The 18402-nt window shown below is 43.3% G+C and overlaps 1 protein-coding gene across 4 annotated transcripts in view; it reads right to left on the bottom strand.

The window, feature by feature from the left end:
* DGKQ (diacylglycerol kinase theta) overlaps positions 1–18402 on the bottom strand; it is a 149529-nt gene that overhangs the window by 43322 nt on the left and 87805 nt on the right. For all 4 annotated transcript variants that reach the window (XM_025199097.1, XM_025199098.1, XM_025199100.1 and 1 more), the window contains 5 exons: positions 13228–13451; positions 10932–11022; positions 2662–2716; positions 828–889; positions 416–566 (listed from right to left, as the gene is read on the bottom strand). In XM_025199097.1, coding sequence (XP_025054882.1) covers positions 416–566; positions 828–889; positions 2662–2716; positions 10932–11022; positions 13228–13451 — 583 coding nt within the window. The remainder of the gene's footprint in view (positions 1–415; positions 567–827; positions 890–2661; positions 2717–10931; positions 11023–13227; positions 13452–18402) is intronic.

The raw sequence follows: 18402 nt of genomic DNA on the forward strand, positions 1-18402 counted from the left end.
ATTCCTGCAGAATTAAAACTATATTTGGAATGGGAATTAAAACTCTATTTAACTTTATTTTAAAAAGGACTAATAATAGTTTTAGAAAAAGACTAAATGGTTAATGTCAGTGGACATATATAAAGGTGACTGAGATAGCACAAACACCATCCTTCAAAGCATATATAGCAAGCTGTCCCATACTTTTTTTCCTTATTCAAAAATCAGTCTGTTGTGATGAAACAGAAGAAAACAGGGTACTATTTCAGATAATATATATAACCAGAGGAAAATAGCTGTGTAAAAAAATGACACTTACCTCTAAACCAGGCACAAGCATATTAAAAGAAATTCAGAAGAGATGAGAGTTTACTATATAATTTTAGTCAATAGAAAAGAATCTTAAAGTAGCGGTCTTTCAAGATAGTTTACTTACTTTTGATAGCTAATTCCTCCTTAAGGATGTTAGTATAGTCTTCAGCTGAGAGTTGAGGTGGCAGACCACCAACAAACAGATTTACTCGCACAACTGATTTAGTATTTTGTACAATGTAAAATCTTGTTTGATTCATCTGACGTATTGAAGTCTACAACAAAGCAGAATTTGTCACACTACACCACAGAGCACTCAAGTATAAAACCCATTAATCACCAAAACTTTCTGTGCCTGGAAAGAATTATAAATCACTACACCTTAAGCTGCAATATTTGACTGTTCTACATGGAAGTCTATAGACAGACAGTGGTTCCTCCATGTAATGAAAACTAAATTTATCCAGAAATTTTGCAGAAAAAAGAAAAAGTAGTCACCCAATTGAAGTATAAATTGTATTTTCCTTTTTGTTTACCTTTCTTATATCCTTTAGTCTGTTTATGATCAATTCCTGGTCATCCAAAACCATCCGCTGAACTAAAATAAAAATTTGAAATAATTACCAGGCTTGTTATTTCAGCACTTAATTTAAAATCAACAATAAAAAGGTTAGATCACTATTGTAAGAGAATGTAATGTCTTTAACTCTGATTTACTGCTCTCTCTGATTTACACAAGCAATGTATACAAACGTTAAGCTATCAGTCACCCTCAGAAAGGTCTGAAAATACTTTTAACAGCACTATTTTTAATTTTCTTTATAATTGGTGCCAATCTGATGTCAGACCGATGTATTGGTGCACCTCTACACAGTACCCACAATATCAAGGACCCCCTTTAACACACCTCAGATAAAAGCAGGGGGGATGAGAGACTGCCAATACTCTGCCAGTACAATGGTAGAAATGGTTAAAAAACACCCAGGAGATCCTAGGAAGAGGACCATGCCCCATGCTACAAATGAGGGAAAACCCTCCAAAGTCCATGACAGTGTAGCATAGTGGAATAACTGCTCCAAAGACCTCCAAGGCTTCTAGTACTGGCAGGAGCATCAGTATACCTCAGCCAAAAACTGTCTTAGCTGTAAACAACGTTCCAGTGCCTCAGAGGAAGCCAGCAGCACTCACAAACAGAAAATGTTTTCTTTCTGGTTTCAATGGCCAACCAGAAAATCCTGAAGGCATGGGATTATCAGATGTCTTTCCCATTACAGGAGCTACTTTTATATCCCAATCTGGTGACTAGAAACACATGACTACATCACATGTAGATCACTGTGCCAGAACTACATGCCAATTCCAGTGCCAAGATCATTAATAAAAAGATATTAAAACAGGGTAGATTGCAAGATCAATCCCTGATGAAAACCACTGGTGATCATATTACAGGCATAAGACAAGGCAAGGTGGCACCTTATAGACTAACCGTTACTAACTTATTCAGAAATGCATAAGCCTTCATAGGTAACAGCCTACTTCAAATTATTCTATAAGGTGACACCTTGCTCCATCTTCTGGCTGACTTCCGATGAATATGGCTAATGACCTCTCTGTAACCACATTTCAGCCAGATAATTCCCTTTTCAACATAACCTGCTGTAGTCTCCCTTACAGCCTGCTCCTTATTCACCTCACAAGCGTAGCATGGATTCCCACATTTGTAGCTCTAATCCCCATAAACATTCTCTCTCCCCTTCTTAACAGTAAAAGAACTAAATAAAATCTGTGGGAGCACATTTTTAAAGAATAAACAGCACTTCTAATTAAATATTTCAGTGTAGTTGTATACTTTCAATTCAAAGGGATCATCTGAAAAACTAAATACGGCATTTATTAAAATAAACACATGTATGTATGTATGTATTAGGGCTGTCCAACTGGTGGCCCATGGGCTGCATACAGTCCCCAAAGGGTTAAATTACACCCTGGGCTCCCACCTGGTCACTGCTCCTCCCATTGCTCCAGCTGCAACAGGCTTCCAGCTCTCTAGTTTCTCCTTCCTGCCCTTACATCTGGCCCAGGAGGCAGGGAGGTGCATCATGGTACAGCATTCAGTGCACCTGCAGCACTGAAGTTGCAAGGGAGCTTGCAGCCAGGACACAGAACAGCAATGAAAGTGACCAGGGGTGGGGGGCAGAGCAGCAGCAAGGGAAACCCTGGTGCTTGGTGCAGCAGGGAGATGGGGGTGCTGCAGTCCTTCTGAGTATGGCATGTGGGGTGTGTGACCCTCCCCACCAGTTAGAAGTTGGACAGCCCTGGTATACGTGATAGCACTCAACCATGCTGTTCAGGAAACATTTTTTGACTTACCTTGTTTACCGCCCATGAATACTTCCACCAATTTGTAGTTATCAATACATTCTACCTGCCAAAATTTGTAATATTTAGATTTACATTGTAACAGATAATACTCTTGCTTTAGCTTTGCATTTTAATGGTTAAATTACAATATTAATGCACCTACACATGCAGTTAAATAGTTTTAAATTACCTTGTGCTTCATTCGTCTGGAAACTCTTCCATTTACATTCTACTTGTTCCTCACATGCAAAGACTCAGATACCTGTTTCTTTAGCTGCCAGAGCACTTTAAAAAAGGCATCTGGAGAAATAACTGCTGAACAGCACTAAGTCTCTCCACTTCAGTAGCTGACAGCACTTCTAATACACTCCCACACCGGTGATTTAGTCAGTTCATGGAAGCAGACTTAGCTTAAAATTTATATTAATTATAAATAGCTACTATCACAACAAACCTGTCCTCTCTAAGAAATAATACATTGTTGCATGGACATCACATTGTTTAAATATGACACACCTGATACTCGATGATAAGAGGAATCATGATTTTTGTTTTGTTTTGTTTGCTTATTAAACAAACTCTCCTTCCCCCTCCCCTGGCAAGCAGTCCTCATACTAATGTCCAAAAAAGAGGATCATGATAACAATTAATAACTGACAACCAGTATCTCTCCTGTATGCCAATTACAAATCCCGACCTAAACCCTGGCCAGCTGGCTCAAAACGGTCATGGCTTTTGACGTAGGCCCCAAACAGAGCTACTGCGTACCCAGAAGAACCATCCAGGATGACCTGTTTCTGCTACGTGACCTGCTGGAAGCTGCTGAACTGCTTGGCTTGAACATCATCCTGATCTCCCTTTAATCGGGTCAACTACCACTTCCGATTCCAGACTATGGAAGCCTTTGGTTTTGTGCCTGTCATCACTTCAATGTTATCCATGTCCTGTCCTAAGACATCTCTAGCTTTGTTAAAGTGAACGGAGAGCTATGTGCCCCATTCCCAGTATAAAGGGGCATCCAGCGGGGCTGTCCTTTCTCTGGAATGCTCTGCCCTAGCCACTGAATCATTGCTCCACATGCTGCAGCAGTGCCTGATGGGCCTGGCACTCCCAACAGCTGCAGCCCTAGCTGCTGGCCCTACAGTTAAGGTGGTGATGTATGCTGATGACATGACTGTTTCTATGAGCAGTGAGGGTGATGTCCAGTCCCTGAGTGCCAGTGGGCCTATGAGCACACCTCCTCAGCCTGTACCAACTGGGCCAAAAAGGCACATTTCTCCTGGGTACCTGGGCCAATACTCAGACCCCAGACCTGCCCGGAAGCACGTCCTAGTGCCAGGATGGTTTCAAAGCCCTAGACACTTTTCCTAGACCCAACAGACTACCTAGCCAAGAAATGGGAAGGCCTCAGTGAAGAGGCTAAGGCAGGGGTTCCCAATCCCCGGGCTGTGGCCCAGTACAGGGACCGCAAAGGGTTGGCTGCCAGTCCACAAGAGGGTTAGCTGCCACGGACTGGAAGTGACCACAGACCAGCAGTGACTGGCATACTGCAGACCTGCAGCCAACCCTTTTTTATACTGAGTATAATAAAGGGCTGGCTGCCTGCCCACAGTCTTTTGGTTACTTTGGGAAGGATGCCAGGATGCATATGCTAAAGTAACGGGAGAGAAACATGAGAACAGTGCACTACAAAAGGAGTTACAGCAGGTTGAGACTCCGGAGAGATGGAAGGCTATAGCCCTGGGAGCTCAAAGTCAGTTGGAGCCTTTGCAGGAAGCATACCAAGCAGGGAAAATTTAAAAAAGTGAATTGTTAAGAACGGTGGATGAACAGGCTAAATATAAAAAAGAAACGGAGGTTTTAAAGGGTATGGTGCATCAGTTTACCCTAGAAAATGGAAAAGCCCCTGCTAACCATAGCTACTGTGAGTCTATCATTAAACACCTAAAACAAAAATTAGGTTTTACTACTCGCCAGGTAGCTGCGGTTCCAGAAGATTATTGTAAAGATCAAGATTGGGAAGAGGCCCCTTTGGACCCCCGTAAGGCATAGAATGGAGATATTCAGAATGGGGAAGGAAAACCTGTTGCAGCAGTTACCCAGGTTACTGAAAATAAGGATAATCAGGATCATATAACACCCATAGCCCAAACTGTAGTTCCCCTCTCCACTTAAGACATACAGGCCATGGCACAACCACTGGGAGTTTTAACCAGAAAAAAATCTGTCCCAGTAGGCCGTTTGTGCCTTACAACTGAGTGTCCAGGAGGGGTTAACCATAGAAGAGTTCAAACGCCTTTTTACCACCTGTGCTGCCACCAAACTACAAGGCATTGTAGATCGGGTGGTGTTCAGGAACCATGCAAATGCTTTACCTCTTTTGACAGTTCTGGGAGAACAAATAGGAAGGTGACGGTTGCAAGTGCAAACTGCAGCTACGTTTGAAAGGTCCCAAAGACAACCCTGAACCATACCTTTATCGATGGGGCTTGATGCATCTGATGGCAGGGGTATCTCAGCCCATAAATGCTCAGGGGCACGCTGCAGCTAACCTTCATACAGTCTATTTTGGTGTAAACGCTCTCCGAGACTGCACAGCCTCACTTGCTCCCCAATATGATAGCCAAATGGGGACACTGGCTGCGAGGCAACCCGATTCCCTAATCACTATCTGGGATCAGGTCAGGCAGATTCTGACCCATGCAGCTCCACAGATTAAACAACAACAACAAAAAAAGAGTACCATTTGCAGCAGCCCTGGATACAGTCACACACACTAATGAGAGTGGTGCCCAGTTTAAATCAGAAAGGGGCCACTCTACAGGTAGAAGTGGAGAACGTGGTAGAGGTAGAAGCAATTTATATCCGACCCTCCAACCTTATCAACAAGAAGGAAAGGGATGTAGAGTTAATAAAGGCATGGTACTCATGGCTCCTATTGTGGGTGACATGACAAAGGTCACACAGGAGGTACAAGGCAAGATACTTTTCTGTAACTGACTTAGCCAACTGTTCTTTGCTATTCCTTTACACCAAGAATCACAAGATAGGTTTGCTTTTACGATGTGGGGGCAGCAATATATTTTTTGCCGTCTGCCTCAGGGCTTTCACAGTTCCCCAGCCATAGCACACCATCATGTGATAAATATGCTAAATCGCTTGTCTCCATGAGAAAGACCCTTCATCTTCTCCTATGTAAATAATATCTTCATTTTTGAAGAAACACAAAAAGTACAGCAGCTCACCAAAAGCGTTCCGACTCTTATTCAAGATATTGGGTTTAAAGTTAATCTGGAAAAGGCATTAGTGCAACCACAAGTAACGTATTTAGGTATAATCATTAAAAAGGAGGGGAAACAGGTAGATTAGCAAAAAGTGCAGGCCCTAATAAAGATACCAGTGCCCACAGATGCACATTCCCTGAGGACATGGGCAACTGGTGCCACCTGAGTCGGGGGCGGGGGGATAGAGAGGGAATGACCAATCTTGCAGACCAGGAAGTGCCAGCAGTGCTTTACCTGGTGCCCCTACTCCCCAGCTGGCACTCACAGGGGGGCACCAGTGCTCCTGCCTGCCCCCGCGGTGCGTCCCCCCCCCCCCCCCCCCCCCCCCCCCCCATCACCCAAGTGGGAAGCGTGACCTGTCAGGGGGTGCACTAGCACTCTCATGGGGTGCACGTGCACGCCCTATGCATTGCCACTGCCTGAGGGTCCTGCTTGGAGGATTTAACTTTCTAAAACCTGTCATTCACAAGTATGCAGAAATCACTCTTCCATTGTGGAAACTGTTAAAGAAAAAGACTTTGTGGCTTTGGGGACCCAAACAAGAAGCAGCCTTAAGTACCTTAAAACAAAAAGCCTTAACGGCTCCAGCTTTGTGTTTCCCTGATGAATCAAGGCCGTTTGTAATTCGCTTAGCAGCAAATGAAAGGCGACTTTAGCTGCAACACTACTTCAAACTAATAAGGCAGGCAAATTAGTGCCAGTAGCTTATGAATCCAGGAAGCTTCAGGGAACAAAAGTAAATTTTGATCCCTATGAGCGAAAATGCTTAGTGGCAGTTTGGGCAGTACAATCTTTTAAGCCCCTTACTGGTATTGCTCATATCACCATCCAGAGCGCACACTCTCCCCTCAAATACATGATATCTGGCAAATTAGTGAAACAAGGTGTCTAATGCGCACATGGCACAATGGACTCTGATTTTAATCAACAGAGGAGTCACTACTGAAAGTGTCTAAACCCTGACATGCTAACTCATGCCTTAATTAAGAAGAAACAATATCATGAATGCCCTAAAGTCACCTGAGAACAGAGGAACGCTTTAGTGAAAGCACCACCATTAGAGGAATTAGACACTAAAAGGCTGTATAGTTCACAAATGAAAGTTTAATGATAATAAATAGAAAAAAGTATGTCAAATATGCAGCTGTAAGCTACAGGGGTAAATTTTGGAAGGCAACGTAGACCATAGCTCTGCTCAGAATGTATAACTACATGCTATTTACCAGGTTTTCAAGTTATATAAAAAAGCTCCCCATCAGTGTATAGTTACACTAACAGTAACTTGTGTATGAAAGAAATTCAGTACTAGATGTATGATTGGGAAAGAAATAATTGGAAAGGTACAAATGGAAAGGACACTGCATATGTAAGAGTGGCAGTGGATTTTCCACTGGGTAACCAACACTCCCATTTAAAAAAAAAAAAAACAGAAAGGCACACAATAAAGATAGTAGTTTGAAAACATACTGGAGCAATAAATTAAATACCCTAACAAAAGAAAGACCTAAAGAAAGACCTACAACAATAGTCACCAGGAATTACGCAAAAAAGTCAGACCAAACAAACCCTTTAAAACACTAATATTGAGGTGCCTCAGCAGCCATTCCAACACATCCTTAGTAAAATAAAATAACAAAAACTGATTAATGTAGCACACCAATTTATGCATAAAGAAATTGAGGGAACTTTGTGACAAGTCAAGCAAATTGCTAATTGAAAAAGTATTAAAAAATAATATGAAAATGTGGGTTAAAAACTGTGTTCAATGTGCCATGGAAAAGGCTCGACCCCTACACTGGCAACCAATGATGTGTCAAAGACGCTTCAGACCATGGCACCGAATTCAAATTGATTTTATTAACAAATTACCTAGAAGGAAGGAAGGATTCGGGTATTTGCTTATAAAATTATTAATGCATTTTCTAGGTAGGTAGAAGCTTTTTCTACTAAGAATAACAGTACTGGGATAGCAGCCAAAAGCTTTTCACTGAAGCAGTATGCAAATACAAGACTCCTAAAATTATTGACTGACAATGAAGGGGCCTTCGTAGGAACAGTATTTACTATGATGCTTCAAGCCCTAAGAATTAAAATTAAAATTACACATCTCATATCAACCTCTATCTTCAGGCCAAGTTGAACAGATAAACCATACCATCAAAGAGGTACTACGTAGACCATACAGGAAAAAATTTGCCTAAAAAAATTACCTTTTATTTTAGCTGCCATCCGCAGCAGTAACGGGCTGCAAACTAGAATCTGGTATGGTTGAATTTTATTTGGGCAACCTATGCAACTAATGATAAATCCAAAACAATTTACAAAATATCCAGACAGCCATCTTGTGGCCACAAAAAATAACTATTTTAAATGGTTAAAACAATTACTAACAGATAAGTACACCCTGCAACACAGAATTAATGAGGCCATTAAAAAAAGAAACATGGCAATACAGAAACAAAAGGCCACAGACTCAGCACTCTGGGAAACAGAAAACCAAGTAATGTATCCAAAACTGGGATATCCTAGACTCAAAATGAATGGGTCCATATTCCATAGTCAATAGACTAAGTCCTTCAGTCTATCAAATCAAAAAGGATAGGAAACTCAAGTGGGTTCATGTTTCCCAGCTGAAATTGTTCTCTTAACACTTTTACTTGTAATGTTTATGTTTTTCAAATTTAACACACACATGAAAGAGAGAGAGCGCGAGGGAGAGAGAAATGGCACGAGCCCTAGGTATTTTAGCTTAGCCTTGCTTGTTGCTTTTTGCTTCGTTAAAATTTATCAGTTTATTGTTATTTTTTTTCTTTTAAGAATTTTAAATTGCACAAGTGTCTTACAGAGATATCCTTTTAAAAGTCTGTAAAGCAAAAAGATGTGTAAGTCTGTTTTTGTGTTTGTATTAAGTAATCGGTATCTTGTCTTTACTATACCATTTGGTGCTGAAGAAGGAAGACCCCTTTGTGATATGTGGAAAAAGTGTTTTTCGCAACTGTCTAAAACCATTACCTGGGCCCCATACACTTCAAAGAAACCACAAAAAAACCCAAATACCAAATTTAACATAATGTTAAATGGTGCTAAAACAACCACCTTGTTCACATATATCAGGATAACACTGTACCTGCCATAAATTCTGTGTAAGTTGGAGTTTGGGTAAACCATACAAGTGACACTAATCACACCTGGGGATGTGGAATTAAATAATAAAAAAAACCCCACAAGGTTTAACACTATAGAGGAATTTAAATATATTCTAGAAACTTCTTTACCTAGCTATTGGGAATCTTATCCTAATCAAACACAAGGCTCCTTATTTCAAGTAAATGCCAGGAATCTACACAAATTGGTGTTGTATCAATATAATCCCTTTAACTGTCCCTTTAAATCTTGTTAGCCTGTAACTCAGCAAGTGTTCACTTTTCTACAGGGGAATCCTACTGAGGCACCTCTTCCTCAGCTGCTTAGGTTTTGCCCCCTGTAGAGATACAATCAACACCCTTAATAGTTACCTTGCATATCAAAATCAGTTGGGCCAGAAACAACTTAAATTAAACCCATGCACAGGTCCTACAGTGCTCCCTTGCTTAATGCCTGGTAACAATCATTCAAGCGTGAAAATACTCGGAAAAAACATAATTTAACTAATTTAATATTAAAAGAAATAGAAGCAGGAACAGGGATTTTAAATTCTGTGGATTTGGAAGCATTAAGAAACAAGGCAAGCACTACTAAATACCTTGCTCACTAGGGAGACACATAAATACCAATAAAAATATCAGAGATCATTGAGTTTGTGATAAATGGACACCACAACAATAGATATGTGCAACGCTTCCCATTTTAAGAGAGCCCTGCCTAACACAAAGCACAAGTCTGTCTACTTGCTATTGAAAGAAATTAAATAATAAAACAACTAAGGTGTATTATGATAGGGAAAGTTATGTATGTATAATTGGGTTAAAAAAAGTGGCTGGCAAAGAGGAAATGTTTCTGAGCCACCAGTACAACAATGTTATGTATAATGTAACCATGGTACAAACCACTAAACTGTTATTTCCCAATTCACAAAACAAAAAAATCATCCCTGGAGATGGGAATAATGTAATTAATTTCCATTTCTCTTTAAAAAATAATTAAACTACCTTAAGTTATTGACTACAAAAACAGAAATCACAAATTAACTATCTTATTAGTACAACACAAGAACAAACTCAACTGTGTACTATAACTATTTTACACTGAAAATTCTAGTGACCCATTCAAAACAAAATGTTTTGAAGGATCAAAAAAAGAATGTTATGCAAATGGCATAATTACCAACTTTATGTTAGGTAAGTAACATGGAGATAGATTTTGCCTATTGCCTTAATCTTGTGTATTATCTTGATGTATTTTCTTGAGTTCTGCACTTCCTTAAGAAACTCCATTTTGTATTGCTCTGTAGCTTGACATAAGTGCTCGACCTATCACTCCTTTGTATACTACTTGGGGAGAATGTGTTTGTGGAAAAGGAAAATGCCAGCTGGCGACTGGCTGAAGAATGCAGACAGATTAAAGACCACAACAAGAAGAATCCGCCCCAGAACAGCATGAGAACAAAATCAATTGATCTTCAAGAAGGAACACAGCAGAAGCCCAGAGGAGTGTGTGAATTGGCAAAAGTATAAAGATGGGGCGAGACATGTCAATTTTGGGTCTTGTTCTGTATATCACCCTGAAGCATCAGTTTGCCTGACAAGCCAGACCAGCAAAAGCCCGGCTTCTACTCGTGATCAACTTAGCTAGCCACTAAGTTAACTCAAACACCAATGAGACTGGTAACGTATACCAGTGCAGAACAGAAATCGGGGTATGAACATGCGGGGTGTGGGTGTGTGTGCATGTGCGTGTGCATGTGTGTACACACACACAATAAGTGCTTAAATCAATGAACGCGGCATCTTGCCTTGTCCTCTCTTACAAAGGTCTCACTCTTCATTTTGAGCTTACCTGTCTTCCCAGTAGTGGGAGAACTTCTTTGATTACAGTCCGAGTGGTGCTTTCTTTATTTATTCGTAGAGAGATGTAGGCCATTCCAATTCTAAATAAATACAAATATATATTTGTCAAAGTCACTGTGCATAGATAGCCCCAAAAGACTAACAGAATAATGGGGTAATTCCTTTAAGATCCCAGATTCCAATTCCTCCAAGGGATAACAAGAACAATTCACTAATTGATGAAGTAAAACTGTTTGCTAACTTACATGAGATGAGTATAGCCTCTTCATCCTGGTCAAAGGGGAACTACCATCCCTAAGACCAGCCATCAAAATCTCAAAACTAAATGATACTGTACAGGCAGATCTGATCACGGACAGTAGAAATCAATAATGTTCTGTCCACTAAGTCACTGACAGGATCACTGACTAAAGTTTGGCAGCATACTGACAATCTTAGCAAGAATGAAAACAAAATTTTGAAAGAAAACATGAAGTGACTGTAAAATGCAAGTGCCCATAAAGCATATCAGTCTTGTCTTGCTGTCCAATCAGTTTGAAACAAAACTCCTAAAGCATGCCTACTAGGGCTGTGTGAAGCTTCGGCTGCTGATTTGATTTGGCGGAGATTCGGCCCAATTCAGTGGCCAAATCCTGGAACTGAATCAGGAGACCCTTTAATCTCTCCAAATCGAATCAGAACCCTCCAAATTGATTCCCAGAGATTCAAATGATTCAGACAAACACAGATTTATAAGTTTTTTCTACATACTTCAAGGTACCAGGTGGTTCATGAACACCGAGATGGTGTGGCAGATGGAGCATCCCACAGGAGTGCAGGGGTGGTGGGGGTCCCCAGCGTGCTTGGCAGCGGACCAGAAGCATTTCTGGGTCTGCACCCCCCCCCGTGGGATGCTCCATCTGCCCCACCATTGCAGCATTCACCAGCCACAACTGGTACTTCAAGGTATGTAGAAAAAACATTTAGAGCCCCGTCTACAGCCAAATTGCTGATTCTCAGAATCAGCATCGAATCTTCAGATGCAGCTGAATTGAATTGGGACAGTGATCTGAATCAAATCACTGTCCCTGATTTGGGCTGAACCCGAATCGAAAACAACCCATTTCGCACACCCCTAATGCCTACCCTACCTACAACTTGTTAGGGAATGCTGTGTAGAAACATGGCATGCTTGGCTCCATATGCCACAACTTGTGTTGACAGAGCTGTTCAGTATGCACCCAGTAGCGCTCTCAGACTACCATTCTTGAGTGTGGTTACTGGTTCATGACACACCACAGCCACATGATGTATTCGGCATTTAATACATGCACAAGAGAAACTGGATGAGCAGGGAATGTTTTTACAATAGTACTCCCTAGGGGGTCAAAATGATATAGGCAAGCTTTCAGTAGTATTACCAAAAAACAAGACAAAAAGCTCCATAGAAAAGTATTTAACATAAATTCTTAATCCTAATGTTTTCTTTAAAAATAAAAAAATAAAGCTCCTCTGCTTTTGTATTTCTTGTTATTTTTTATTAATTGAATAATGCATTCTTTGGTGAAAAAGGAAGGATGAATGACTTTTGGGGACACACATGGTCCCACTATGGGAGATGGAGGTACACTGAGGAAGAAGGAACACTCCTGGATGCAATATAGAGGAGTGGGAGTGGGCACGGATGTGAGGGAGTATGGGAATGAAATATCTATTTTTTATCAAGGTAGAGAATGGATGTTGGTAAGCATGGCTATACGGAGCAGGGGAGACTGTTTCTGAAGTCATAGGCAGGAAGGCAAGAGTAGATGGAATGGATTGTTTTGAATTTTAGGATGAGTTGGTTGTGTTATTTTAAGTCAGTGACTCCCCCAGCTTCCTTATCTAGGCCAGTTAGCTACCTGTTCAGGGCTTCCAGCCAGTTAATTGTTTTTAAGTTATTTTGTCTTTTGTCGTAAGGCACTCTGAGCTTTGTTTAGGAACAGCAGCATATAAACCAAATCAATTCAAATCAATCAACACTTCTGAAGTTATTGTATATATGTAGATACAGTCTACTTAAAAATTTACATCATCTTGGATTAAAGCATAGTGATACAACTGAACAAAGTTGCATGATACACAGAGGAACCAACAGGCATTGACTTTCAAGCATCATTACAAAAGTTAATGTAAATCTAGAAAACAGACACAGCTGCGCAGATTTTGTCTTCCATTACACCTGTGTAATACTCTCTCCAATGATTGCCAGTACTAAGGAAAGCAAAACTGCTAAGTAACCTTGCAAACTGAAGGAAAACACTTACTTCAGCCAAGCAGGATATATTCGTAATACTTCATGGTCCTTTGGTTTGGCTCTTATGATCCAAGCTTCAGGAACAGACTCTCTGAATACTGAACCTGGACAGATTTCTTCTGAGGCATCATTCCTGTTGATAATGTCATCAGACAACAAGGCCTGCTGAGTAAATGTCTGGAGTTCATAGTCTTGCTGATCATCATTTATGTAGTATGTCCTCAGCGCAGCCTCCTGCAACATCACATACAAATGAGTGAGTGATCTTCCTTTGAAAAGGTATGCTAAGCATATTGTATCTGTTAAAACCTATAAGGGCTCAGCAGTGGTGGGGGGGCATTTGGGTGGGAGGTTGGTAGTATAGCCAGACTGGATGGCCCTAGCAGCTTACTGTCCAGAGATCATGGAAACTGAGATACTAAGGCAGGGGTGGGCAAAATATGGCCCACAGGCCACATCCGGCCTGCCAGGCCATTCTATCCAGCCTGACGGGCACCTAAATATTAATTTTCTAAAAATTTTATCTGCCTCTGGCTGCCTGTGAAAGCTGACAGGAGAAAGGGACAGTAGGACCCAGAGGAAGCCGGCAGGGGGCGGGAGAAAAGCCAGCCCAGCCCAGCCCCCCCCACCCCCCACCCAGAAGTGTCTGCCTGGGGCAGCTTTCCCTGCACACAGCATCACATGGCCCCTGGCTGCATCACTGTACCACAGGAGCAGGGGGCCGCACTGGTACCCCAGGGCCAGGAGGGATGGAAGGGTGTGTATGTGTGTGTGCGTGCGTGTGTGGTCATAGGGCGAGTCCCGCAAGCACCCCCTACCATACACACACACCCACACCCCTTCACACACCCCAACCATGCTCCCCCACATCCCACTTATACACACACCCACATACCACACATGTATCCACCTCCCCCATACCCCCACAAACCTATACTCACTCCCCTATGTCCCCCACACTCCCGCAGTTTACAAGAGTAAGACTTCACTTTAAGCTATTGTGTGATCACTTCTATGTACTACACAAACACATGTAAATCAGGATAAAAATATTTTTTGAAATCAAATCAATGAATGTTGTAGATGTTCGTTTACAACATAATTTGGTATTTTATTACAAAACTCCTTGCTGAAAGGAGTATTTCTGGGGGCAAGAGGAGGGGCTTCTGGTGGCAAAGGTCAGGGGCTAGGGGTTTAGGACTTCCTATCCCAAGATGGCAACAAGGGGGTGGGGCACCTGTCAAGGGGCAGGGCTACCCATGTGGCCCTTGACAGCTTGCCAAAACTCGGTAAGTGGCCCTCTGCCTGAAATAATTGCCCACCCCTGTTAGCATCTGCTGTATAGGGTTTGAATCTGTACCTGGGAAAGGGGAAGGAGGGGATTAATGCCTCTGCCTTTCAACTCCTTTCATAAAAGTTTTAGGCTGACAGGGGGGGTGACTGACCATTTTGCAGAGAGAGAATGGGGGCCTTTGCAAGGTTTATTACCCATTATAGGCTGTTGTTGGGAATTTTCTGATTGTTATCAAGTCATTCACTAATGGGTACCTTGCACTACTGTCTCTCTCCCTACAGAGAGTTAACTTAGTTCATACATTACTTCCATGTGGTAAGTTGGTCACAATCCCTTGTCCCCCTCACTTACCTGATATTTAAACAGAGTCCAAAATTTACAGCCCAAGACTACAACATAGCAATTGCCAGGCATAGTAGGAAAAAAAAAAAAATGCTCACAGGCCTGGCTACATCAGAGAAGAAGCCTAAGGCAGCTGAAGAATGGAGAGCTCCTATAAACTGTGTGTTGACCTGGATAGGAGGCACATTTCCCTGGTCAAGCACACCACAGCATTACCAGGCAAGTCCAAACACTGATGCCACAAGGAAGGCAGTGGGCATAGTAAAATAAATTAGAGATGCTAATAGACAATGTTTGGGTTGAGACAGACACACAAAAGAAGGTCTCCACCATACCACTTACGCAGGCTTTCCACCACTCCCTAAATTGTACCCCACTTTTGGTTCTGGGGCAGGTCTATCCTCAAAAGGGCCAGCAGTATTCAACACCAGCCTCCAGTTATACTCCATCACAGCCAGTGGTACCAATCATGATTTCCACCAGTACCTCACCAGGGTCAGGCCCATCCTGCCCTGGCCCCTGAGCAACATACCTCAGTCCTCAACAATGCCACAACAGGATAAGGGGTAACCCCAGCAGCCGCTGGGTATGGATAAATGTACACTTGGAGCAGCTTCAAAAATGGGGGAAAAGGAACTGTACACGTCTAAGCAACAGCCCTCCACTGACCCCGTTTTGAAGCTGATACGAATATGTTTGTCCACATACTCCATCAATACCCTACCAGGGCTAAGGTTATGCACCACAACCCCACAGAACCACTCCCTAGCCCAAGGGCTACCTCACAGGGCACCTAGGAACACCACCTCCTGGTAAGGCTTACCCACCCAGCCCAACACCACAGAACCCCTTAACAAAAGGGGTACATCCTCATACCCCTGTGCAGGCCGGGAGCAGTCCGAGGCCCTTTTTTCGCGCGGCGGGCTGTGGCCAGCAGCCCGGACACGCCAGGTCAGGGAAGGCAGGCAGCATGCTAGAATTAGGCACGGACGCTTAATGGTTGATTTAAGATTGTTTACTTACACCGTAGATGGTCGCGGTGTAGGCTGGAAAGACTTCCAGGAAAACTTCGCTTAAGTCCCAGTTTAAGGACTCGGACAGAGTTCTGGATTCACTCACACGAAGTTTGCTAGGCTCCGTGGAACTTGCGTGCAGGGAGGGGTACGTCGAGGGATTAGGCGGCGATGGGGAGGGGCGAGAGACTGATCAGACCCCTGTAGCCTTCTTGATATACCCGCTGGGTCCAATAGGCTCCGCAGCGCTTAGAGATCTTCACGAGATGTGAAGTCTCCTCCTCCTGATGTTCGTGGAGTCCTCCAACTTGGGCAGAAACCACTCAAGCCTTTTATACGGCTAGCAAACCAATCGCTAGCCGCCACCTAGGAATAATTGCAAACTGACCAATAGTGGGGCACGAATCTGAATACAAATGGCGGGAACTCCTTGCAACGTGCATTTCTGTGTTGCAACGAAGAAATGCACCCTGCAAAGAAAGCTACAAGTGGCGGGAAATAATTCAGCAGTGCCGAAGCGCACACAAACAAAAATCACACCCTTGGGTTGTGACAACTCCAAACTCTCACTCTCCTGGGCAAGCTTTTCATTTCCCCACTTTTTATACATAAAGCTTTCTCTTGCCCTTATGGCAATACCAGATACAAGGTCTGATCTATCCCCCACAGGCAATCCCAGATTTATCTCAGCCCTTTCTTTAGCTAATCTGCAGCAATCTGCAGTGGTCTCTGGGGCTCAAAAGGGATGTCAGGATCTCTGCTCTTCACCTTCTTACCTTCACAGGTCTGTTACAGCATCTGCTCCAGAGCCGTTTGAAAGGCATCAGCTTGGAGGGGCTCTGTAGAGTGCTGAAGCACTCCAGAGAACAGGATTGGAAAAATTTCATATGAATGTCTGCTCTCACACTGTGCGTGAAAAATGCCTAGCAATTCTAAATTGAAGCATTTTTTTGTACATCATGAGTTTTTTCCTACAAGTGGAACATTAAAAGCAATTTCTAAGGCTTTAGTTGATTTTGAATACACAATGATTTTGTCAGATTAGCAGACAGTACAGTGATAATGGAGTTATCTATTGAAGTTTAATAGTTTGAGGCAATAGTCTATGCAGGTTAGTATGCTAAAAGGTTTGCAAGTTAGTGTAAATGTGAGAAAATATCTTATCACTCTTTTTCCCAGTTTTAGTAATCCTCATTTTAAGGACACCTCAGTTTGAAAAAAAAATGGCCATATGCACCAGCCTTAAAAGACAGAGAGTACATCTCAGTACAGCACTCTGGTAATGGGCCAGACTGAATTTCAAACAATAAAATAAAACAAAGATGAGCAGAGGAAGAGGAGTTTCCTATGACGGTCTAAATCCAGGGGTGTCAAATATATGGCTTGCAGGCCAGATTTAGCCCATGGATCTGTTCTGTCTGGCCTGTTAGGCTACTGGTGTGGCTAAGGGAGTGGCTTGCCACAGAATTTGGGGCCCTTGGACCCCAATAGACACAGTGATCAGTGGCAGGAAGGTGACAGGACCAACACAGGTCTAACAAAGCCCCAGTCATCTTTCACTCACTTCACTTGGCCACACTTAAACAGCCCTATCTCCCCAGACACCAGCTGCAGAGACATGCTCTGTGCTGGCACTGTCACTGTGGCACTGGGCTCCATGGTCTGGCTCTGGGCTACAAGGGGCCTCAGGGTCCGACTCTAGAGCAAGATGAATTAGAAGACCTTGATCTAATCAATGGTTCACACCCCTTACCAAAACCAGATTTGAATGAACAACACAGAAGTCAAGTCACTGCTTAATGCATAACAATTGCTGCACACATTTCTGGAGTGTTTACAGCAGGGGTGGGCAAAATACGGCCTGCAGGCTGAATCCAGATCATCTAGCCAATTCCATCTAGTATGCGGGCACCCACCAACTAATTGTACCTTGCCCAGCCCATGCGTCTCGCTCCCACCCTCATACGTAGAAGGGCCTGGTCCAGTCAGCACGCAGCTTCCAGGTGAGGCTGCTGCTGCCATTGCTGCAGCCACTGGGGGACCTGCACAGTTTCCCTGGCATCCAGTAGCTCCTCCTTGTCTCCCTGCGACAGTGCTTGCTCCGGGTAGGGAATGTAGGGTAGGGAAGCAGTGAGGGCAGGGAGAGCTGCAGTAGGAGGGAGCTGTGGTGACGGCAAGCTGCAGCTGGGTAGGGACAGGGAGCATAGGGCTGGTGGGAGTGTGGAACCTGCGCCCCGAGGACAGCAGGAACACAGAGCTCGGGTGGGCAGGGTGTTGATGTGAGGGAGGGCTGTGGGACCCCCCCACATACACACTCCCCCCACATGGCATATAGCCCCTCCTGGGCGTGGTGGCAGCAGCAACCAGGGGCCCTCAGGGTGCTCACGGCCCACGCAGGTGCTACAGCCTGGCAGAGCGTGGCTTCAGCCAGAGGTGCACATGGTGGCAAGGAGTGCAGCCAGGACAGCCAGCTTCTATTGCACAGGGCTTCCCATGGTGCAAATGCAACTCCCGGCACTCATGCAGCACTACAGGA

The sequence above is a fragment of the Alligator sinensis genome, unplaced genomic scaffold, assembly GCF_000455745.1.
Source record: "Alligator sinensis unplaced genomic scaffold, ASM45574v1 scaffold607_1, whole genome shotgun sequence".
NCBI lineage: Eukaryota > Metazoa > Chordata > Crocodylia > Alligatoridae > Alligator > Alligator sinensis.